This window comes from Strix aluco, chromosome 18, assembly GCF_031877795.1.
Source record: "Strix aluco isolate bStrAlu1 chromosome 18, bStrAlu1.hap1, whole genome shotgun sequence".
NCBI classification, from domain to species: Eukaryota; Metazoa; Chordata; class Aves; order Strigiformes; family Strigidae; genus Strix; species Strix aluco.
This window is the reverse complement of record NC_133948.1, coordinates 524,706-548,541: the sequence shown is the minus strand read 5'-3', so window position 1 is coordinate 548,541 and position 23,836 is coordinate 524,706. Positions and strand designations below refer to the sequence as shown.

At 43.6% G+C, this 23,836-nt stretch overlaps 1 protein-coding gene across 1 annotated transcript in view; it reads right to left on the bottom strand.

The window, feature by feature from the left end:
• The window catches only part of PITPNB (phosphatidylinositol transfer protein beta), a 33,473-nt gene extending 12,986 nt beyond the window's left edge, over positions 1–20,487 (bottom strand). The window contains exons 1-7 of the mRNA XM_074843831.1: positions 20,432–20,487; positions 17,724–17,754; positions 16,681–16,826; positions 14,717–14,808; positions 14,114–14,121; positions 11,650–11,724; positions 10,370–10,453 (exon numbers count right to left, since the gene is read on the bottom strand). Of these exons, the coding sequence (XP_074699932.1) occupies positions 10,370–10,453; positions 11,650–11,724; positions 14,114–14,121; positions 14,717–14,808; positions 16,681–16,826; positions 17,724–17,754; positions 20,432–20,451 (456 nt within the window). The 5' untranslated portion in view covers positions 20,452–20,487. The remainder of the gene's footprint in view (positions 1–10,369; positions 10,454–11,649; positions 11,725–14,113; positions 14,122–14,716; positions 14,809–16,680; positions 16,827–17,723; positions 17,755–20,431) is intronic.
• Positions 20,488–23,836: the final 3,349 nt, after the last annotated feature.

Sequence of the window (23,836 nt, the reverse complement as noted above, 5' to 3'; positions counted from 1 at the left end):
TTCCTAGACAACGGAGTTACAAAGTTCTTGTAGACAAAGGCATGAACATGTGAAATAAACCCAAACACTGTAACATTATAGAGCAGGAATTGTCAGAGTTATATGCAGACCACTCTAATTTAATATTCTGTCTTAGTGGCCAGTAACAGACACTTCATGGAAGGATACAAAAAACCCAAGACAGAGCTATTGCTCCAAGCAGCGAACAGTTTGGTCTTCCCTGTTCTGTGGGGTTTTTTCTGGACAGGAGGTAAACTCTTCTGTTATAGAGGGTCATATAACTGGGTATTCCTCTCCACTTTTATTCTTGGCCTCAGTTGCACCCTGTGGTAATTAGTGACCAATGAATTATGAACTGTGCAATAGTATTTCCCTCTCTGAAGGGATTTCATATTTATTCTCCGTATTTACTCTCCAGAAAAATCCCAAACAAACCTGGGAAAAACAATCCACACAGAAGAATTCCAGTCTATTTTCCTCGTCTCCATTTCCCTATTTTTCATGTTTAACTCACGTAACCTGAATTCAACAGAGGGTACCAGTGCATATACAACTGAGGAGCTATTATACACAAGTACTGAAGATCACGTGTAACACGCCAGTTTTCAAATCTAGATTCTTCCGTTAGCACGGAGGAACAAAGGCTACTTCGAGACTGAAATCCCAAATTCACAGAGCAAGGCTACACAAATTAGTTATTAATGCTTTCATAACCATTTTGACATTTACAATGCACTTTTTGCAAGCTAGATGGAACCGGAAAATCCAGGAGATCCTCTCAGAGGAATCTGATTTCACTTACAGAAAATCAGCTGTTATTCTCTGGTACTTTCTTCTCCCCCATTTTTTCTTACTGTTCCCAGTTCTTTTAATGTGCCTACCTATGCTATGTAGTAAAATAGGCTGAAGAAACCTTTTAATAGATTTTTTCCAGCCATTCTGTAATTAATATATCTAGAAAGCATTAATAGGTATTCAGATAAACTTCCATATTAAGCATTCAAATATATACTTTGAGAATTGAGCAAATATTTCCTAGAAACATTTAAGTGAGTCAAGACATTCAATCACATTGCTAATCAATGTTTTATGATTTTGCACAAAACAGTGTTTTCCTCTATTTCTCCCTCTAAACTGAAACAATGTGTTTATTTAAAGAACCCATATAACAGCCAGCCAACTTTAGCAGGGAACTCCCAAGGGTGCTCAGGTAATACTTTATCTACCTCATGGGGACAATTTGAGGAATCAGCGTAAGCACTGTACATTAACATTTAAATTCAGCAACACTTAAATGTAAGTCCAGTCAAACTACTATAATTGCGGAAAGACCAATAGCAATATTTATCATCTGAAGCTTAGTAAAAACCCACTTATTTATGATTTTACCGGAATAAAACACATGTCCTTTTTACAGACACCAATAAGAGCAAGTATCACGTATGCCAGCGTCAGCGCAGAGCACACAGCCCTAACTCTCAATTCCTGCTGCACGTGAGCAGTGCTCTGAGCACGAGAGCCTGCTGGCTTTGTTCAGAATCTGTCTCCTCCAGGAAACCAACGGGGTAGGCGAGCCGAGGGCACACAATTTACAGTGCTCGCCACCAGCTGTGGACTTCTCATCTCATTAGTTATTTCCAAATACTGTGGGTGAAGACAGCTGCAACCTACTCAAATCCTCAGGTCCTGCATATTCTGGAGACTGAATGCGATAGATGCTTCTTTTTTTTTAAGCAATCCTTGGGTAGGAAAAAAAAAAACCGGCATTTTTTTTTACAACTAAATCACTTTTGAGAAATATATGTAAATACCACAGTAGAATATTTTTATAGAAATATATTTAATGTTTTAAATTACTGATTATGACTGCCTCTTAACAATTTCACTCAAATACTAGATGGAAGACACTAAGAAAAGGATCCAGACATAGTAATGGATTAACAAATTTCCAGTTAACGTTTTGTTCTAGGTAACTAATTCCTGGCATGAGTATTTCTGCCGTTTTTGGGTAGCAATGAGCTAAACAGAACCACAAAATACAAGAGCTTCCGTATTTTAGTGCCAGTTTTGTAAATAAAACCAGGCACTGCATTGAGACAACCCTGAATTTCTTAGTCAGCCTGTCTGAATATCCCAGGAGGTAGAGGTCACAGTGTGGTGGTGCGGGGCACATGGACACCCACACCACATCCTTCGCTGGCACCAGCCACACCCAGAGGATGCTGCTGGGCCTGACGTCCCAGCTGTAAGCACACTCTCGCAGCATTGTATGACAACATCGTATTTAGGATGTTCTCAGAGTATCTCTGTGCTTTCTTTAGAGGGAAAAAGAAGAAAGTGCAATAATTATAAAGAGATTGCTGTCGTGCTTCCATGGATCACTACAGACCACAACAAACCAAACCTAAATGCAACTGAAGGACAACACCAAGGTGAGGTCAGCATTTGCAATACACTGGGATATTAGGAAACCAGGAGAGGACATAACACAAAATATCTTATGACACTAAAATTCTATGGTACATCTGTATTTTGAATATTACATTAATTTTTGGTACCATTTTCTCTAGAAGAATACTTTAGAAGTGGAAGAGATACAGAAGACAGCAAGAATGATTAACTAGGGAACCAATTCCATTCAAATAACAAATAACCTTCCTTAACATCCAGTGTTGATCACTACTGGAAAAAGCACACTGTTGTGGTCCAGGCTGAAAACATCAGTGCCAGTAAGAAAAGGCCACAGAAGACTGGATGAATCACTCTGCATAAGATTATAATGTGCACGTATTTTGACTAGGTAACATTACCTGTAACTAGATCACCTTTGTACTAGCTTATAACACCCAGGACAAAATCTGTTTCAAAGACCAAAACCCTCTTTACAGTCCTGTAGTCCCAGCAACTAGAGCAGACAGGAAGCATCAACATACTCTGAGAAGCTTACAGGGGACTGATACACTCCTCAACACCAGCAAGACAGCCAGGGTTAAGCACACACCACAGATGAAACACCTCAGCTCAGTTGCCATAAGGCACTGACAAAGATCTGCAATAAAATGGTTCCAAGCATGCTTATAAATACAGAAATTTAACTGATCTACTTTCCTTTGTAAGCACTACAATGTGAAATCTACATAAAATATTAATTAAAAACCCCAGAACTTAAGAAGTCAGCATCCTTGCTTGAAGAAAGCTAAGCAAGCTTCAGAAAACAAGACTTTCTCCACCAGAAAGACAGCTTCCACATTCCATACAATGCAGAAGTATAAATGGTCTTGCCACATGATTAAAGTGAAATATACTTGGTGATTTCTACATTTACATTGCCACCTTCTTCCCAAAAAAACAATAAAGCAAAAATATCAAACATCACTGTTTCCAAGTAACAGACTGTTCATCCAAAATCCTCCCGAACTTTAATATTAAAAATCGCATTCACTAACAAAACTCGTACTGTAAGTACTTCATACCTGTATGTTATGGCATATATCACAGAAGTTTATAGAAACACACTGTAGGATGCAATTTTTCAAATATGCAATGATCAGAAAACTTGCTAAGATAAGAACTTTCCTCACACACGCAATCGCTGTTTTGGCATTTAAACTCACCTACATATGCAACCTTGATGCGCCTGTTTTACGCAGTGGAATTATTTGAGTGGATACGATACCACCAGATACTGTGTTATCTGCCACCCTACCTCTCACTGCACAGGGACGCAGGTAACTGTGCTCTTGCATTTAGGACTCACACAGAAGCACAGATAGAAACACTGGGGAAGAAAAAATGTTGTTATCTACAAGTGAAATGTAGGAGTGAAAACAAAAATTCAAAGAAAATAGATGAGTCACAGTAAAGTTTTCTACACTAGAGACCACATACAGAAGCTTTGAACCAAGAACTTTCAGGACTCAGTTAACCCCAATCCTGTTAAGGACAGAAAAAAAGCCCTGTCTAGATTAAAGTTTAGATGGACAAGAGAGCATTGTAGGAACTCTTCTCAATACACAAACCTCACCAGCATGCAAGGAAGAAGACTGGACTAGAGCCAAAGTACAAATAAACAACAGTTCTTTGCAGAGTTTAAGGAAAATATCTGTTCAGCAAGAGCTTAACTCCTGACAGAAACAAGTCCTTCTTAGGAAGAAAAACAGGCAGCTGTTAGAACAAATATCACAGCTAAAAAACCCTGAAGCCCTCTTGAAAGTTAGACAGGCAAAACATCATTATGCAGCAGCATAACAATATAGAGGAGCTAAAAACCATTTCAAAGAAATACACAAATATCCTTTCCTAGGCAGTTCCTGCACAAAATCACAATATAATATGCATGGATGCAACAAACTGTTATAAAGAATTATTTAGAGATACTGTGAACCACATACAATAAAGTAATAATCACAACAAACCCAGAATCCAGGTGCTCCTCTACAATTTACATTCTCATTTATAAGACCCACTAAAAGTAATAACAGTACTCCTGATAGCTCATAGTTCACTCTGTCAAAGCATATATACAGGACAGAATGATTTTAAGAACATAAAGATTATGTCTGATGTCTTATCTGCAAATTCACAAAAAAAAGCTTCCTGAACAGAGTTGCATAAGACAGGTGCTGTGTACCAGGAGTTAAAGGTCTCCATGAGAGACTGTTTTATAAGACAGGCTGGAAGACAGGAAGATTTATAAGCACCCAGGACAGTATGAAAAAAGCCTTAGTTAGGGGATAGAAAACAGAAAGAGGGGATGAAAACACGTAGTAAGCTAGAAATATGTCCTATTTATACATACACAGGTTGTTCCATGGGATGTGCAGTTTAAGATGCACACTTAAAACAGCAAGCCACAGGCACTCCTGAAGGAGTCAAGAGAAATTCCAAACGTATACGAGTTCTCTATTTTCTAAACCATTAAATAACATCCCAGTATGAAGAAAGGCCATTTCTGTAAGCAGGCTGAAGATTGGGAGGAAGTAACAGGGCCATCCAACAATCACCGGGGCAAACCCTTAATCCTCTGCATCTTTATTCTAAAGTAGTACTGATGGAGATTGAACCGTTCATCTGTTCAAACACAGTAATTCAGACAAGCCTTTTTCGATAATACAAATGTCCAAGGCAAAGCAGAAAACTGAACTCCAACAAAAACCTGGTTTAAGTCAATAGGGCTTTTTCGTGCTTCTTCAAAGAGAAACATTCTTGATTTTTTTAAAAGAAATTAAGAGGTGTATTCTGATCCTTTTGCTAATACACAGAGTCAACTGTACGACCTAGATAAGATGTTCCAAAACTGTTACCAATAAAACACATGATGATACTAAGCTTCTGGACTAATAATATGGACTTTTAAAATTCCCATCACAGGATAAATTAAGTCCAAAATGGCAGAGATCCACCTATCAGAAAAACAGCTCTTTCACTGAAGAATCTTTTAACACTTACAGACTACGAAACAAGAGCATTTCCTATATTCCATTATATTTCTTCAAACAGTAAAACAAAGGATAGTACTTACTGCACAGCACACAGAAATCCTCTCTTAAGGCATGCACTAATTTGACTGATTTGTATAAAATTCTATTTTTAGAACTTTGTCTCAAGTAATAAAGACTCACTATGACCTAGAACAAGACATTTACTTTCTTCACTGTACAAAAATAGCTATAAACCTGATTTCAATTTCTTTGTTTTCACTACACTCTTCTTTCTTACAAATTGTTTCCAAAAATGTAGCCTCTTCTGATGTTAATTGAGTGTTCACTTCTGCTTACTCTTTGAAAAGTCTTACTCTCCTGGGAGGTGATTTTTATATACAAATCACATAAAGTTACATAGATTGTATGCTGGAGATGATTAAGGGAGGACAAGGTTAAATTTATATCTAAAGAAAGCCACAGATGTCAGCCAAATTATTTCTATACATACTTAAATGAGCATGAGTTAGCATATGCAGGCCATTAGTACCTTAAAGAAAAGTACTGTTTTTATATTTATGCTGACTGTAGTTCTGAAACTAAAGTAACTGCTACACTACAATGGGTTGGACAAGGTTCACTGACTGAACAAAAGGATAAGTCTTGAATATATGAAAACTTTTATCAAAATTGCTGGATCTTATAAATGTAGTTCCATTCTTTCAGTCACACCGTTATCCAAGACAGTACATTTTCCCAGCAAAACTATGACTGAGAAAATAAGTGTACAGATAAAACTTTCCTTTGGCAACACTATTCCTTTCCCCTAAAAAAGTGAGCACACCAAAACACCCACCCAGCCACCGAGAATGGTAATTCCCAAATGGCAAGTGTCATGACAAAAAAAATGCCATACAGCACACATGATTTCAGAAACTACCCGACAGAGTGAACTAGCGACTGCTCTAATATCGCTAACAAAGGGGAAGAAAGTGTAGGAAAAAAATCTCTGGACAGACAGAATACATCGAAAACAGTTAATGCCTTCATAGGGGACATAGTTTCCAAACCTAGCAGCTTTCTCTATAAAGCATGAAGATCAGGGCAATTTTGTTACCTCGATGTAGCTGAACTTCCAAAAAAAATTCCTCAAGTTCCATTACCTAAACTTCATAAAGATATTAGCTTAAATGGAAAGTCTCTCATGGAGTCATAAGCAGTAAAGAAAGAGAAAACAAAGGCCTGCAAATTTTTGTAACAGAAGAGACTACAAGTGTGGGTCCCAGAAATTTCTGCTAACTAATCCTTAACTGCCTAGGAAAGGGGGCAAACGAGTGGAGAGGAAAGGGTGGCAGCCTACAGATAACTCGGTCCTCAAAGTCTCTGTAAGAGTTTCAGTACAAAGTCAGTCTTTGTTTAATGAAGTCAGGACTTTGCAAAACTGAATTCCTGCAAGATGAAATAGAAATGAAAATTTGAATCACATGGTGAAAATTAGTTCCAAGTATTCCTACACAATGATGGGCTATACTGTGAGTTGAGTTTGAAAATTTGTTCAAAATATTTGCTAAAAATACAAATGGTGTTGGAAGCTGCTAAGAAAGAGAATGTAGAAACATCAGAAGAGACTTAAGACTCTGGATTAAACCACTCTGCACTCATAGCTTCGATACTCTGTAGGTCAGAGATACAAAAGAAAAAAAAAAGAAAAAAAGAGGATAATGGTACTGAAAATAGTTCCAAGCACTTCCCATGCATGAAGGGGCTTCTACATGAAGATGGGCTTAAAGATAAGGATCCTCAGCTTGGTAAAGAGAAGGTAGGGGAAGGATAAGAAAACATGATCAAAATCTGTAAGAAATTGCGCATAAAATATAAATAGGAAACATTCTCCTCCCCCTGCCATGAATTAAATTATCAGTCAGGCAAAAAGGAAGTATTTTTTCTCCATATCATCTAACACTCTACAGAGTTCATGATGCCATAAAGGTCAAAAGTATAAATGGGTTAAAAAATGGATTAGATGTGCTTATGGGCATACAAGTGGCTAATAAACGCAACAGGCCAGATAAAACCACTAGTTCTGGAAGTCCTTTAAATACAGATTGATCTGTCAGAGATACACATTTCTCAGCTTCTAGTACACACTTCCCAAGTTCCCTATCCTTCCACGAGTATCTGCTACCAGCACTAACAGGATAGGGGCTCAGGCGGATCTTGGTCCCGATCCACAAACACAACCCCTTTCAGCACACCGCTGTCCGCCAGCCCAGCCCCCGGGAACTGGCGACACCGAAGGCAGGTCACGTACCCTAACAGTGCAAGGGGCGTGGAGCACGGGCAGTGCTGCTCACTAAGAGCGCTGCAAACGGGATAAATACTTAAGTTCAACACACAGGAGTAAGCGCAACCCTTTGTTTACACATACTGTGATCACGCAAGCACTCTGACAGACAACAGCATTGTAGCTGTCTGCCACAATTCCAGGGGTGGAACAGGGAATGCACAACAGACATTTACCTGCCAGTTCAGCTCTAAGGTCATATGGAATGTCTGAAAGAACAAGGGGCAGCAAAACCATTCCTCGCTGCATTAAAATACGCAAGACACATTTAATTTGGTTTACAGGGAGGTTCTCCAAACAATGTATTTTCACACATGTAAATCCACAGATCATCTGTTAAACATCAGCTAAGGAAGAGCACAGGCTATACACCTATGTTGGCAACACAAACAGAAATTTACGAAGCAGAAACCTTTCCCCCTCACACACCACAGCCTTTTCCCTCCTTCCTCTACTTTCCTGCGAAGGAGTTCTCTCCCCACAATGCAGGATATCCAAGTATTTATTTTCAGAAAATAACAATTAAATAAAGAACATCTCCTTGCACAGAACTGAGACAATCAAATTTATTGTGTAAACACAAATTGGTAAGTGTCGATATTAGTGCATACCATTTTCCTACTATCCCAAAATTAATGATTATACATAGAACAGTCCAGCTGTTACAATGAAACAAACCAGACAACAACCCCAGTAGATACAGATGTGTAGAAAGCAACAGCAATAAAAAAAAGTAAGGCAGGCACATAAATAAGTATGATGAAGCTGCCCTCTAAAGTTGCATAAACTAGCATCTAAAATTAACACAGGCTACCTTCTTACGTGGATTTATCACACACACTTTGAAAAATCGGACATCAGCCAGCAACGTGCGCTGGCAGCCCAGAAAGCCACCCGTGTGCTGGGCTGCACCCAGAGCAGTGTGGGCAGCAGGGCGAGGGGGGGATTCTCCCCCTCTGCTCCGCTCTGGTGAGACCCCCCTGCAGTGCTGGGTCCAGCTCTGGGGGCACCAACAGCAGAAGGACACGGACCTGCTCGAGCGGGGCCAGAGGAGGCCACGAAGATGCTCGGGGGGCTGGAGCACCCCCCTGTGAGGACAGGCTGAGAGAGTTGGGGGGTTCAGCTGGAGAAGAGAAGGCTCCGGGGAGACCTTGACACAGCCTTTCAATATATAGAGGGGGTTTACAAGAAAGATGGAGAGAGACTTTTTACCAAGGCCTGTAGTGACAGGACAAGAGGCAACAGTTTTAAACTGAGAGAGGGCAGATTTATATTAGATCTAAGGAAGAATTTTTTTTATGATGAGTGCAGTGAGGCCCTGGCACAGGTTGCCCAGAGAAGCTGTGGCTGCCCCCTCCCTGGAAGGGTTCAAGGCCAGGTTGGCCGGGGCTTTGGGCAACCTGGGCTAGTGGAAGGTGGCCCTGCCCGGGACAGGGGGGTGGAATGAGATGATCTTTAAGTTCCCTTTCAACTCAAACATATGTCTATGTGCTGGTTAACAAAACATTGACAATAGAGGGGAAAAGAATGGGAACCATTACAAATATTAAGTGTTCTCCTGTCAGCAAAATCTAACACAACAGAAAAAGCTTAACTGGAAATCCCTTCATGTATTTATTTCAGTAGAACTTCATCCAATCACATTCAGGGTACCAATGTCTTTTCTGTGCAAAGTGCTGTTGAAAAGGCAAGCTGAAAGTGTGCATGCCCAGCACTAACTTTGCCACACTCACTTCTTCATCTAGCCACCTCCTTCCATCACGTGTAAGCAAGCTAACACAGACTGCACGCAATCCTGGTAAACACACTCCTCACAAATTTATACCTATGCTCTGCATACAAATTCACTCAGTAACCATGTGCTCTTACTAATAAAATCCATCCTTCTCAATTTTTGCTTCTTATATCAAGATGTTAAGTTTCAAGTTCTCAGGGAAAAGACCACAGACTCCGGGATGTATCCAGGACACTTACATTTGTCAAACCAATCACTAAAGATGAAACTGAAAAAGTAATCCCACAGCTTTCAGAAGAGATGAGCAGTTCATGTCTTGAGAACTACTCTGATGAACAAAGTTTAAAAATAGAAAAAAAACAGGTCTAGATTTCAGTGGCAAAACCTGACTGATCCTCTTGAGATTGCCATAACCCCAGAATGAAGGATGTTTGGAGGGACAGAATTTTTGAAGAATTTGTAACCAAGAATTAGCAGCAGAAGCACAGGAGTAGCTTGGTGGAGACACTGTGCTCTGTCACGCAGGACAGCTGGGATGGATTCTTGCACTTGGTCTCATGCACCAAGATGAGCACGTAAATGCGTGCTTGAACAAATCAATTACTTTATCTACAACTACAAGTAAAAACTACCAAAAGTCTGTTGCCTTTCACATCTTAGTTGTGCAACTGGAAGTCAGATTCAGTAGACTGAATTGTAAATGCATTTACTAAGTGTGGAACTTTGGAATGAGTGAATCTACTCCAAACAATTTTCATTTATCTGCTGGGTAAAATCCATACCATTTTAGTTTATTCACAATTGACACAAAGCATCAATGGAATCAGCTGTGTGCTACATCCACATCCCAATAGCAGAGCATTTACTTACTCCTGGTTCTACTTGAGTTCTATCTGCAATGTCAATATGGACAACTTCAACATTCTTCCATGTGTTTGGATCTAAATTGTGCACCTGCAAAAAGAGAAAAAGGAATGATTGCCATGCTGTCACCCTACACAGTGCTGCACCTTATGCAGAACGTACACGTGCCATGGATTTGTTTCTGGACTTCACAAAAGTTCTCAAAACCTCTCCCTTCTTCCTCTGCCTTTCTAAAAGCGAACAATCTCCACAGTTACAGTTTAATTCACTCACTAACCAATTTTAAACCAGCACAAAGCCTTCACCTCTTGTGCATTCAGAAAACCTGGATTAAAGATTAAGCTGTATTCTTCTGTCATATTCATTAGTGCTAATGAAATGAAGCTCTAATTAGAAGCATTACCCATTCAGTAATCTGCGTGATCTTATTGATCTAGAAAGAAGCTGCACAAATTCCAAAGTGCAAATACGGCAGGTTTCAGTGGCCTGACTAAACGTAGTAGGTTCCCTAAATCACAGGGGTGCCTTTAACACGGGCCAGACGAAGCGTGCGTGGTATGACGGTACATAAGGGTCTGAAGATGTGCTCAGCTCCACACCTGCAGTCTGCTTGGCACACCTGAACTTACAGTTATAGCAGGCAGAGCTCGCCGAGAAATACCCTCCTCCTCTGTAGCACATCCAGTGCTACAGTTCATCCAAGCACCGAAAATATACTGACAACTATTCCTTTGTGGATGGTTTATAAATATGTCTGTCACTAGAGATAAAAAAAAAAAGTCTCCTGAAGAGACCTGTGTACCAAATCAACTGTCTAGGGAGGAAAACGAGAGTATTGCCAGCCTGAAAAATTTACAGAAGCAGCTTCAAAATGAAACTCTACGGAAGTGTACACAGATAAACTCCAATAGTCCTGTGAAACCTGTTGTGAAACCTGTTTCCAAACAAACCTGTCATCCTAAGTAGCACCAGCATGTCTAAGGTAAAAGAACATGAAACTAAGAAGAATTTACTGAAAATCTATTTAAATATTTGAGTGAGAATCAAGCGCCTGCACTGACCTCAACATAAACAAAAAACTTTTCTCGTTCTTGCATCTTGTTAGACGAGACAGCTTAACCACCTTGAAAGGATCTGAATAATACTTTTCTTGTTTTACATTAATCAGTGGTAGGGCTTTGACTTTATGCAGTAATCATCCACCATACCAGGTACAGAAATACTTTATCTGGATGACTATGTGTTGAAAAAATTACTAATGCTTGGTATCCCAAATCCCAACTCACGTTCTCTGTTGTCCCCAAATCTGGTTTATGCCAGGTCTCAATTTTTATGAAGAAGTCATCTTTCATATATTCATTCTGTAAGAATTAAAATCAAAAACCATGAGTGTGATTACACCTCTCTGCTCAAAGTTTAGATAAATGGTATTTACACATAAGTCACTACTAAGCTTTAACTAGCAATACATTCTATTTAAATTATAAAAGAAACAGGCCCCTTACCTACACACAGAAATAGGTATAATGAGATAACTAATATCTGAATCTCAAGTATCAGCTACAGCAGGAAGCACCACAGTAAAATGAGTCACATTTGAGAAACCCAACTCTAACTCTGTGCACACAAATACAAACAATACTGTCACTTATCATCCTTTTTTTTTTTTCTTCCCTCTTTTTTTTTGGTGTTGGAAGGAACCACAAAGACCACCTAGTCCCAAGCCCCTGCCCCAGGCAGGGCCACCTTCCACTAGCCCAGGTTGCCCAAAGCCCCGGCCAACCTGGCCTTGAACCCTGCCAGGGAGGGGGCAGCCACAGCTTCTCTGGGCAACCTGTGCCAGGGCCTCACCACCATCACGGGGAAGAATTTCTTCCTTAGATCTCATCTAAATCTCCCCTCTGTCAGTTTAAAACCGATAGCCCTCGTTATATCCCTACCCCCCTGATCAAGAGTCCCTCCCCCCTTTCCTGTAGCCCCTTTCAGTCCTGGAAGGCCACTCTAAGGTCTCCCCGGAGCCTTCTCCAGCTGAACCCCCCAACTCTCTCAGCCTGTCCTCACAGGGGGGTGCTCCAGCCCCCCGAGCATCTTCGTGGCCTCCTCTGGCCCTGCTCGAGCAGGTCCGTGTCCTTCTGCTGTTGGTGCCCCCAGAGCTGGACCCAGCACTGCAGGGGGGTCTCACCAGAGCGGAGCAGAGGGGGAGAATCCCCCCCTCGCCCTGCTGCCCACACTGCTCTGGGTGCAGCCCAGCACACGGGTGGCTTTCTGGGCTGCCAGCGCCCGTTGCTGGCTCACAGGCAGTTTTCCACCCACCAACCCCCGCCAAGTCCTTCTCCTCAGGGCTGCTCTCCAGCCACTCCTCGCCCAGCCTGGATTTGTGCTGGGGATTGCCCCGACCCATGGGCAGGACCTTGCCCTTGGCCTTGTTGAGCTCCATGAGGTTTGCACGTCCCCCCTCTCCAGCCTGTCCAGGCCCCTCTGGATGGCACATCCCTTCCTTCAGCATGTCCCCACATCACACAGCTCGGTGTCGTTGGGGAACTCGCTGAGGGTGCCTCGATCCCACTGTCCGTGTCCCCAACAAAGATGCTAAACAGCGCCGGTCCCAACCCCGACCCTGAGGACGCCGCTCGTCACTGCTCTGCACTTGGACATGGAGCTGCTGACCCCAACTCTCTGAGTGCGACCGTCCAGCCAATTCCTGATCCCCCGAGTGCTCCATCCGTCAGACCCACGGCTCTCCAATTAGAGACAAGGATGTTGTGTGAGGCAGTGTCAAATGCTGTGCACAAGTCAGGTAGATGTCATTCTTCCTCAGCCCTGAAATACTTTACTTCTATGTTCAAGTAATTTTCATATTATTAATACTGCAGTTAAGACAAAACAACTAAAATGCATTGAAATTTTTAATAAATGAGACTAGTCTGAGGCAGGGGTAATAGCTAATAAACATTAGATGTTACTGTATAGCAAAACTATGATCATAAAGGTCCAGCTGCCACTAAATTGTATGTTCAAAGACTAGCACAGAACACCTAATTTCAGAAGAAAGCACACATCAGTGTGCAAATGTATCACAATGAGTCAAGCTAAACAGTTCACAAACTCATTTGTCACTCCTTATGTTCCATCCATATAGTGACAATCTAAATCAAGTTTGCAAGTGAGCAGTTAAAGCAGGTTAACATTAAACTTATAAGCTTCCTTAAACAGGTCACCAACATAAACACACAGGGAAATAAAGTCTTGATCTCTTGCCCATGCATCTTAAAACAAAACACCCCAAACCCCCAGCTATGATGATCCATTTAGATTCTCAGTTAACCCATTTTAACTGAGGCAGGATTTTACTTTACAGAAATGGGATTTCAGACAGTTAGGGACTCATTTTGTTTCATTGCTCTTCCTGCATTCAAGACTGTAGAAACCTCTGATCTGGCTTTTCTTCCCCCCCCCGCCCCTTTTTTAGCATGATGTCTTGCCAGGACAGACATTATGCAGCTGTAATGGTAAAGGCATAAAAGAAGATAAAAAAACTGAAAGCATTTCTCTGACAAATTACAGCTCTTTCTAATTATAGCCATGTGCAGACAAATAAAGTAACAAGGAGATCTATGCCAGAAACCCTGGCAAGGCACAGATAAAAGGCTGGAGTTAGCTTGCTAGAGTCAGAGTCAGTTGCAGCAGTAATAGCAGACAAAATATGGTTCAAAAAACCCGAATAGGAGTGATAGTAATTCAGATACTCACTGTCACAACTGGTCATTGGAAACACATGCAACAAAAATGAAAAGGAAACACAAAGTATTATTAGATACAATTGTTTCTGAAAAGTCTCACACATAATGTTTGCTTCACAGTATAAGGAACATTCAAAATTAGTCTAACAGGATTTGTATGCATCAAGCCAGAGCTCAGCGGACTGACTTGCTAGCCTTAACCTTAGAAGCTCGTTATAGGATACTTCAAGCTATTCAAGGGAAACACAAAAGAAACAGAGCCTACTCTTAGAACTTAAGCAATTGAAAGTATTAAAATAAAGCAGTCACCTTATTCTAACAGACTATGAAGAATTAAATTCTTTTCAAACAAGTTCTGTTCTAGACCTTAAGAGAATCACCTCTTCGGTCTCGCCCCAGGGACACTGGATACTACGACTCTGTAGGAAGCAGTAACCTGGTCCACTGAGGTTGCTCTTCAGAAGCAGCTCTCCTTTTCAAAAGAGGAGACTTTACAAACACAACATTAAATTGAAATTTATTTTCCACTTGATAGCACCCTCTTTTCTCCTAAACCAATTAAGACCATCCTTCAAATGAACACTGACAGCAAAACACACAAGGGGAGACCTACTTGTTCTACAGTAGGGATACGCGTTCCAAGCCTTCTCGTGGAACACCAGGGAGCCTTCTGGAGCAAACATCCTTACAAAACCAGGGACTTTACTGTGAAAAACAAACATTGACATTTTAAAAATTTTTGCCAGCTGAAATTCCTCATTGATTTCTTCCACACTAATACGAAAGGCACGTTCTACCTAAGCACTTTTAACAGTTATGATGTACAAGTTATCCACAGTTAAATATGCAGGAACCCTAACCACGTTACTGATCACAAAATAGTTAAGAAAAAAATGGGGAATGGAATAATAAGATAGTTGAGAGTGAGCTAGAAATTATTTTGGAAGCATTATGATTCGATGAAAGCTATGGTTTCTTTTCTCTTCAAGAACAGCAAGGACAGCTGTGGAGGGAGAGCACTGCCCAGGAGATCTCACCTCCAAGCTCTCCAGAACTGCCCTCGACCAGCGCACGCCTGCACGCGGCTCCTGCAGCCGCCCTGGAAGGTCACTCAGCTGCTTCGACCGCACCGCGAGAGGAGAGCTGCCGCTCTCCATAAGCAGCAGAATTACCATCTCTGATAACAACTGCCCTCTCTAGTCCAACGGACCGCCCATGACAGTTGCCAGAAACTTGGGAAAAAAGTAACAAAATCTGATACAAGAGAAATTTGGTATTACCTAAGAGAATACTGGAGCCCTTAAGGAGGCGAGTTTAAACAAACTACATGTACACATGTGCACAAGGGACAGAGTTCAATCTGTGTAAGCGTTCCATTCTCAATTTTTCTCCAAGGACGGTGAATAACTTCCTGTCCTTTTTTCTTTTAGGTCCAAGGAAAAAAGCTAACTGATGATTCCTTTTTTACATTGCAGAAACCTCATGGCCCACTCATCTGGGACTTCCCTTTTCCCAGAATAAGCAAACGCAATTCTTTCAGCTCTTCCACACGAGTCACACTGCCCACCCTTCTTTCTACCCTCTAGTCTGTGCACATCTGAAAGCCCAATGCCCAAAGCCAACCAGAAGGAACCACGATCCATAACCCTGCGGTGCCACAGTCCTACATAACACAGCCCTGAAGACACTCTGCCTTGGTGTTTACCTTCACATCGCCGAGACACTCGACATTCCGGTGCTTCTGAACGCACTGCTGTCCAGTGTTTATTTCCACCTTGTCTATGTGCCTCCCCAACTATAAAAGTATTCAGTTCTTCAACTTTTTAGATCTTTTTTCCCCAATTATAAACATTTGGAATACTAATCCTCACAACTTGACAACATATTACAGATCCTAACGATATGGCTGCATTTATGGTACTGCAGCCTTCTGGAGTGACATCGACTGTTAACCCCTAGAGGTTCAGAACCCACTGGGGTCAGTTTTCCAAATAACCCAGGTTTTACTCACTCTGAAAGGCATGTAACTTCCGAAAATATTATTTACCTTACTCATTCTCTCTCAGAAAAACATTACCCTACCACACTACAAGAACTTGTGTGATGCCTTATAGAGTGTTTCTAAAGAACATTCAGGCAATAAGAACTCTTTCTTAAATGCCAGATCACAGAAAAACATTCTTCATTAATAATGCAATAACCATTCTCCTTTTCTCTATCCTTCTGCATCAACATTCTTGTCCTCTGGGCTGCCCTACAAAACACCTGTGATACCGAGCCCATTGTTCTGGCTATATACCAAGAACTGAAATTATTCCTACTTAGAAATGCACTTGCCTATTCACAGATGGGACATTTTGCATGGTTCTCCATTACTTTAGCCCACATATTTAAAATTCACTGTATTTCACGTTTTCCCACTCACCAGAGCATTTGTGCACAATTCAGCAAATTACAGTGTGGCAGAAAAATACAAGGAAGTAGCCCAGAATAGTAAACAGCGGAAGGCTGCCCTCACTTTTAAACATTCCTCACTCAACATCAAGTGACCATAATACATACCAATGTTTTTCTCACCTCTTTAAATGATAAATTTTGTGAGTATATTGTCCCTTTTCACCGTCCTTTTCATAAGGCTCATTTTTTAAGACTTGAATTCCTTCACCACCTCCTGTTTCATTTTTGCTAGCTTCTGCCACAGAATAAAGTTGCCCAACTTGATACTGAAAAGTTAAGAGAAGTACAGTTTCAATATTAAAGTCAACCAAAACTTTCAATGAATAAAAAAATGTAGCTGTTTCCAGTGAAAATTTAGTAGTACAAGCAAAATTACCAGGAAAGTAAAATACACCATATAAAAATATTAAGTATGACAATCTGCTGGCAAAATTTATCTGTAGTTCACAAGCATCAGATCTCTAATCAGTTTGTTTCACATTAATGCAACACGTTGGTATAGCATAGCAAATATATTATTCTTCACCTTTCTCATTCTAAAAGCAAAGTATATATGTTGTTCTTAATTGAATAAAAGAAATACAATTTTCAGTTTACAGATTTTGAAATTACTGATTTCCAGCTCTGAGCCTCCCAGATTCATACTTTTAACCAGCTAGACACTGCCTTTGCAGGACCCATAAAACACGAACTGTAGGAGAACACAAGCATAACACTCTCCCCAGAAGGATGTTCAGGCACCCTATCGTGACTTTCAATTAAATGTATCTCAGTGCCATTTAAATTGCTGGCTTCAGACCTTGGACGATGATTCCTACCTTTGCCTTTAGGAAAAGCCTTGGAGTCACTCAATGCCTTGATCAGCAGGAAAATTCTGCTGCAGTGCAGAATTGCACAACTTTCTTTTCTTGCTAGTGAGCTGTGGAGTGGCTCAGAAACAACTAAAGGTTCTTCGCCTGCAGGCACCTGCCTCCTTTGAAATCCACTGCTCTGCAAGAGGGTAACTCTGCTTGGCTGGTGGTTACGCATGTGGGAACTTACCCTGGCAGACTGCGGGCCACAGCACAGGAAACCTTCAGATCCAGGCTAGTCAGATTGAAATAAGACACTAACATCTTCCCACCCATCACCCCAAAACAAAAGCAGGTTGGATGAGGACATACCTCTTGCACTGAGCAAGGTAAAACCACTCGGCTGAAAGAGGAAAAGAGCAAGTTCAACAATATTAATAATTAGGCTTAATCTGCAGATAACTTATAAAGACATTCAAGAAAGAAGTGTCAAAATGAGTTAATTCAAGTTTTCTTTTTAGAAATGCTCTGTGACAGCAAGGCTGCATGGATATAATGCAACAAAGCCAAGTAAAGTTCAGTGACAAACATGTCACAAAAGGAAAAAAAAAAAAAAAAAAGGATTTAAGAACATTAGAAGCCACAGAGAAGAGCCAGGAAATCTGCTTCCAGCTCTGCTATAACTTTGTATTGTGCTGAATTTATTTAACCTTTGAGGTGTGAGGTTTTTTTCATGTTACACAGTAAGCAGTTCCGTCTGTACAATTTAAAAGGACAAATGCACAGGCCCTCAGAGCCTACAAGTGAATTTTGGCAATTACAGCAGTTATGAATCATTTAAAAAGCAACCACAGCTCATATCCCGTTTAGGTGGCAGAAGCAAGAGCATTTTAGGCAAATAGTTTAGTGCTAATACAATACGCTGTACGGTTAACGGCAAGGTCTGGGGATGCAGAAGTTGTTTTTTCACAGTGACAGTACACTGCACAGACAGTATTTTTCAGTTTCACCTTACAGGATAAAATGGACAAAGACAGTGCAAATCATTATTGTTGCACAGAACACCTGCATTGTTCCTAGGGCTTTTAAGAGATGTTACCTCCTTTACTGACAACCTTATCGCCATTAAGATTCAATGTGGCACAATCATCCTGAAAACATGAATATAAATTAAGTCTGTCCACTGTTCTAGAGAGGAAGAAAGTTATAGTCAGCTGATTCAACTCTTGCTACCTACTGCTGTGCCCACACTTTGTGAACAGCAAGCCTGATACGTTTTTGTTCAGGTACTACCAGGAAAATGACTTCAACAGCCTGAGTGCTCTGCACCCCCCGCACGGCAGAACATGCAGCAGCCTTGAGAAGACAGAAACAATCATCCCCACGGATCAAACTCAGTCTTGCAACTTCCATGCAACTTCTTCTTTATACCTTACTGGATATTTTCCTATTTTAGTCTACTATGTGCCTCACTGGAATAGATTTAAACTGTGAAAACTTCAGAAATTGAGAAAAACGTAATCAACCGCAAATGCTGGCAAGTGTCAGGCTGAAAGCAGAGTTTTCATCCAAACACAGAATGGCCGAATGGCAATCAAAATAAAATTCCCATGAGGAGCCCTGTTTTATCTCATTTCATCTTATAAAAAAGTCCTTAAACTGTTTTTAAAGCTGGCTAGCAAGACCAACAGAGACAGAAGACACCTGTCCTGGCACCGGCAGATGCTGACTCAATACCTAGAGAGGACACATTTGTGGCTTGGAAGGAGATTTTTGGGCATCTTCCACTTTAGTCTTCAACACAACTATATGTAAAACAGGAGTATACTCAGGAAAACACAGCAGATGTACAGGTACAAGGAAAGCTGAGGAATTAAAGGAAAGAACTATAAGGAACAGGTTTTTTTGAACTTAAGAATGATGATAGACAAACAATGCAATAATTCAAAAGAGATGAGTAGCAAAGAAATCCAATGAGAACTTATTTCTAAGGACACAGCCCACCATTATCTCATAGGAAATGCAAGACAGACAGCCAGCTTCTCCAACCAGGATTGGTGCAAACTCTTGCTAAAACGCAAGAAGAGCAGGACACTTGGTCCCGCGTGCTGCACTGCTCAGTCCTGTCGGTCTGCGCCTACTTTCTGAGGTTTAGGTAAATCTTTGACGTATCCTTGGAAGCCTGTTTGGAACTTCAACATATTTGCTACAATCTATTATTTTGAACCTAGTCATCACCCTTACCACGACAGCGGGGGCTATGTATTACTAGACTTCGAGGTAACTTAAAGCCAAAGGGGTGGCAGGGAGGAACAAACCAGCTGGTGGCTTGCTGGCAGAGACCTGAAGGGAAGGATCTATCCAAGGACACAGAGCTCCCGCCACCAGAACAGGTAACTGCAGAGCAATGAAGGACACCGACACTGCTCCAGGACTGTCACCACTGCCACCGGCACTCCCTTCCAAGCAGGAGGGGTCCCGGATCAGAAGCACGAGGTACTGCACTCCCTGCAACGCCCGTCAGCCTCGCAGGGACGCCACCGCCCCGGTAAAACACTAGACCCGAGGGAATGAGCTGGAGAAACTCATAGTGCGGGGACGCAACCCCCGTACTGGGGGCTGGGGCGACCGGTCGGGATCACCGCGACCGCAAGCACACGCTCGGGCGCGCGCGGAGCCGCCGGCACGTTCACTCGGTGCCAAGCAGCAGCCGAAGGCGGGAGCACGGGGCGTGGAACCGGCAGAGGCACAGGGCAGCTCCGTGCCCGGGCCGGCAGCGCTCCCAGCCCCGCGCCCGGCCGCTCCCTCAGCCCCGCGGCGGCAGCGTCCGGGGCCGCCCGGAGGGACGCGGCGTCCCAGGGCGCGCCCGCCGCCGCCGCCGGACACCGCGGTCCCCGCAGGCCCCGCGCCAGGGCCCGCCCGCACGAAGGGAGCGGCCGAGGCGGCGGCCCGGGCGCTGCCGGCGCCCCGCGCAGCGGAGCCGCGGGAGAGGCCCAGCGGGGCGCGGGCCGGAGCGGGCCCAGGGCCGGTCCGGGAGCACCCGCCGCGCCGCCCCGGCCCCGCCACCGCCCCCGACTCACAATTCCTTGACCAGCACCATCTTCCCCCCGCAGGCCACACTGCGCACGCGCGGCCGGCACCGCCTGCCCATGCTGCACTGCGCGCTTCCGGGGTAGGCCCCGCCCCCGCGGGCCGGCGCGGCCAATCCCGCCGCGCCGTGCGTCCCCGCGCCCGCTCCTGACCTCAACGCACCCCGGCGCGCCTGCGCCAGCCGCCACCAATCGGAGGGCGAGCAGCCCCCCCGAGAGCCCCGCCCCGCCCGCAGACAGCCAATCAGAACGCGCTGTCAGCCCGGCTCCGTCCCGGTGCCGCTCCCGCCCCGCGTGCGACGTCATCGCTCAGCGACGGCATCTCTTGGTTCTCCCCGCGCGCGGGAAGGCCTCTCAGCCGGGCCGGGCCGGGCCGCCGCGCAGCCCTGGGCCCTCAGGCGGTCGGTCGGTCGGTGTCCGCCGCCCGGGGCTCTCGGTCGGAGCAGCGGCAGCCGTCAGGCGCCCCCGCCAGGGCCCGCCCCGGGGAGGCCGAGGAGCGGGGCCGGGCCGCGCGCGCAGGGGCCGGAGCGGCGAGGCGAGAGGCCGCCGGGAAGCTGCCGGCGCTCTCCGCCTCTGGAACCTCCTGCGGCCCCGAAAAAGTGGAGCAAGTAATTAAGGTCCCCCACTGGTCACGGTTAACGAACTCGGCCTGTGCCACCAGCCAGAGAAAGCCGTTACACGCAGCTCCGCGGCCGCCCAAAACCGGCGCAGGGTGCTGGAAAATACTTGTTTTCCGAATTCCGCGCACTGAAGTGTAATCGCATTTGCTGGTTTCTCCGAGTAGACTCTTGCTGATGGAAGCTTCTGCCCACGTGGAAGTGCTTCTAGCAAAGAAGCCCAGCATATGGGAAATGAGAATTTGGAATGTTTATTCATTTCATTAAAAAATGCGGCAGAAATCCTGGCAAACAGGGAAGACAGGTGACAGGTACGTGGGCCGTGCCCGCCCCTCACTGAGCGTCCCGGTGCCCACGCAGGGTACTCTGCGTCCTCTCCATTTCTGACACCATCGCTGACCTGACAACAGCACTATCGTTCTTTAGCTGCTGGGCACCTCCACCAACAATGCTACCAGATACATCTTTTTTTTTTTGTGTGTGGGGGAAGCTAAAATTTTCTTATGCAGTGTGTTTCAGAAAAAATAATTTTCTTGTGGATTGCTGCCACATTACCTTTGGATGGCCCCTGTTTTGCCACAGAAATGAAAACACAATAAATGAGTAACAATTGCTAGTGCCTCCCCAAAGGGAAAGACACTTTCACTGTTCCATTAAAGGGTGTAGCTCAAGGAGCCACAGTTACTGTGTCCAATGCTGCCCTCTTGTGAGAGAATTTCTTTTATCCTTTATCCCATTCACAAATAACAAGGACACCAGAAATTAATCAACAGACATACACACAATGAAGAACGGGACTCAGCCGTTACTGGGCTCAGACCCACCTGCACCCTCTGGCCCCCCAGACCTGCTGGTGACATTAGACCATCAGCTTGCATTAAAAGCAAAAAAAGTGAAAAGAGAGAGCCTACAAGTCTTAGACCTCAGCAGCATTGAAAGAAGGCTGAAACCAGCCCCAAGAGTAGAATACCCAGTGAAGCTCCTCGAGGCTGTGAAGGACCTGGAAGACTAGTCCTTGAGGAGACAAATTGCCTTCATATCTCGGGGGGGGGGGGGCTGGGGCCGAGTCCCTCTGCATTGGGCAGCTGGCACTACTCCACGTACGACTGCGTGTGGCAGAAGATGAGTCCTGCTGAGGTACCTGGCTGCAGCAGAGGGGTGGGACACACTTCACTATAGGGTGAAAGCATCAAATCTCCCAGCTCCCTTTTTATCCAACATGTTTCTATGAATACAACAATCAAACAGCAGAGTGGGGGCCAGAGGAGCAAGCTAACTAAACCTTTACTCTAAGCATTTAATCCAGAAAGGGAAATAGGCAGAGCTGCTGCAAGTTCAAGCAGGGATTTCTCTAGTAAGAACAAATCTTTACGTAGGAGTCTCTCGGGTACTACATGCAGGACTGAATTGCAGGACTGAATTCCAGGCTGAAAACAGGAAAATGAAGGAAACAGGGAGGACAACACAGGTGCCAGCGAGTGATGAAGGTAAACTAGCTGGAAGTTTTTTATAAATGCACATGAATGGTGAAGCTTAGAGACCTGGAATGAGGAGCAAATGATAAAAACTGGTTATAACTTTGTTGTTCAGAGCTGGAGCACAGCAGAATTAAGAGAATCCGGGACAAAGTCTTGCAGGAAGACCTTGCCCCTGGCATGAGGACCCAGCCCTGCTTAGTCTCAAAGCCACTGGCACATACCTGGCTCCTCAGCGCAGGGCGTAGGAAGGACAACGTGGGTCAAGTTTCCCCAAGTTGCTTCTGTGTGTTGTGTTCAGCTCTATCGGTGTTTCCATAGTGATTAAAGTTCGTCCTGTGGCAAAATGATGCCCTAAGAACAAAGCAGCTGGGTAACAGTATTTCCTCTTTGGGGCGCTCAAAAATCATAATTCAGGGAAAGCTACAGGATTTACTTAATGTATTTAAATATTTCATTTGCTTTCTAGTTTCTAAGCATTAGCTTTTATTCTTTTCAGATTTTTCTTCATAGCTATGCAAAGTGGACACTTTTGCTTTACTCTGAAATGCGCACACAAATGTAAGACTAGGTAAACTGGAAAGAAAAAAAACAAAACACCCCACAACATTTCAAGATCTGACAAAAGGGAGGGTGAAACTTTGCAGTTTGGCACCATGGAAGGGAAAGGATTCCTCCTCAAAAAATGGAAATATGTCTGGCTGTGGAACAGTCCACAGCATTTACACTTGCAGAGATTTTCACTGTGACTAGTGCTGCCCTACTGCTGAGAAGAGAAAGGTGTCATTGTAAATGCACATTTGTGTCAGCTCTCAACCCTCAGGAGTTGCTATTAACTGCACAACTTTAATTCCTGGGTAGCCACTGCGTTTTAATTCTTCTGTGGGATAACTGTTGCTGTCCAAAACTGGCTAAGGCAGATTTTTGCACCTTGTTGAATTGCAGTCTCCTGTGTTAGCACCAGTCTCAGCACAGCACCCGTGTTCCCGTGTTTCTGAATGGCATCCTATTCCCCAGAAGCGACTACTGACCCCAGTTCAGGCTCACCCTTGCTCCCCTCTTCCCCATCTTCCCCGGGTCCCGTTTGCCAGTAGCTAGAACTAACGATGCATTTACACATCAACTCCACTAGAGTAAAGGGGAGCAGAAATTCAGATAGGAAAATTAAATGTTGCCAAACAACCCTCCCACAGATAAATGCTTTAAAGAAAATCCTCAGTAGGCTCTGCCTATGAAAACATATTTTCATTCAAGTCTCTTGCAATGTGAAAGACAGATGCTATGGAAACTGCTGCTCAGACTTA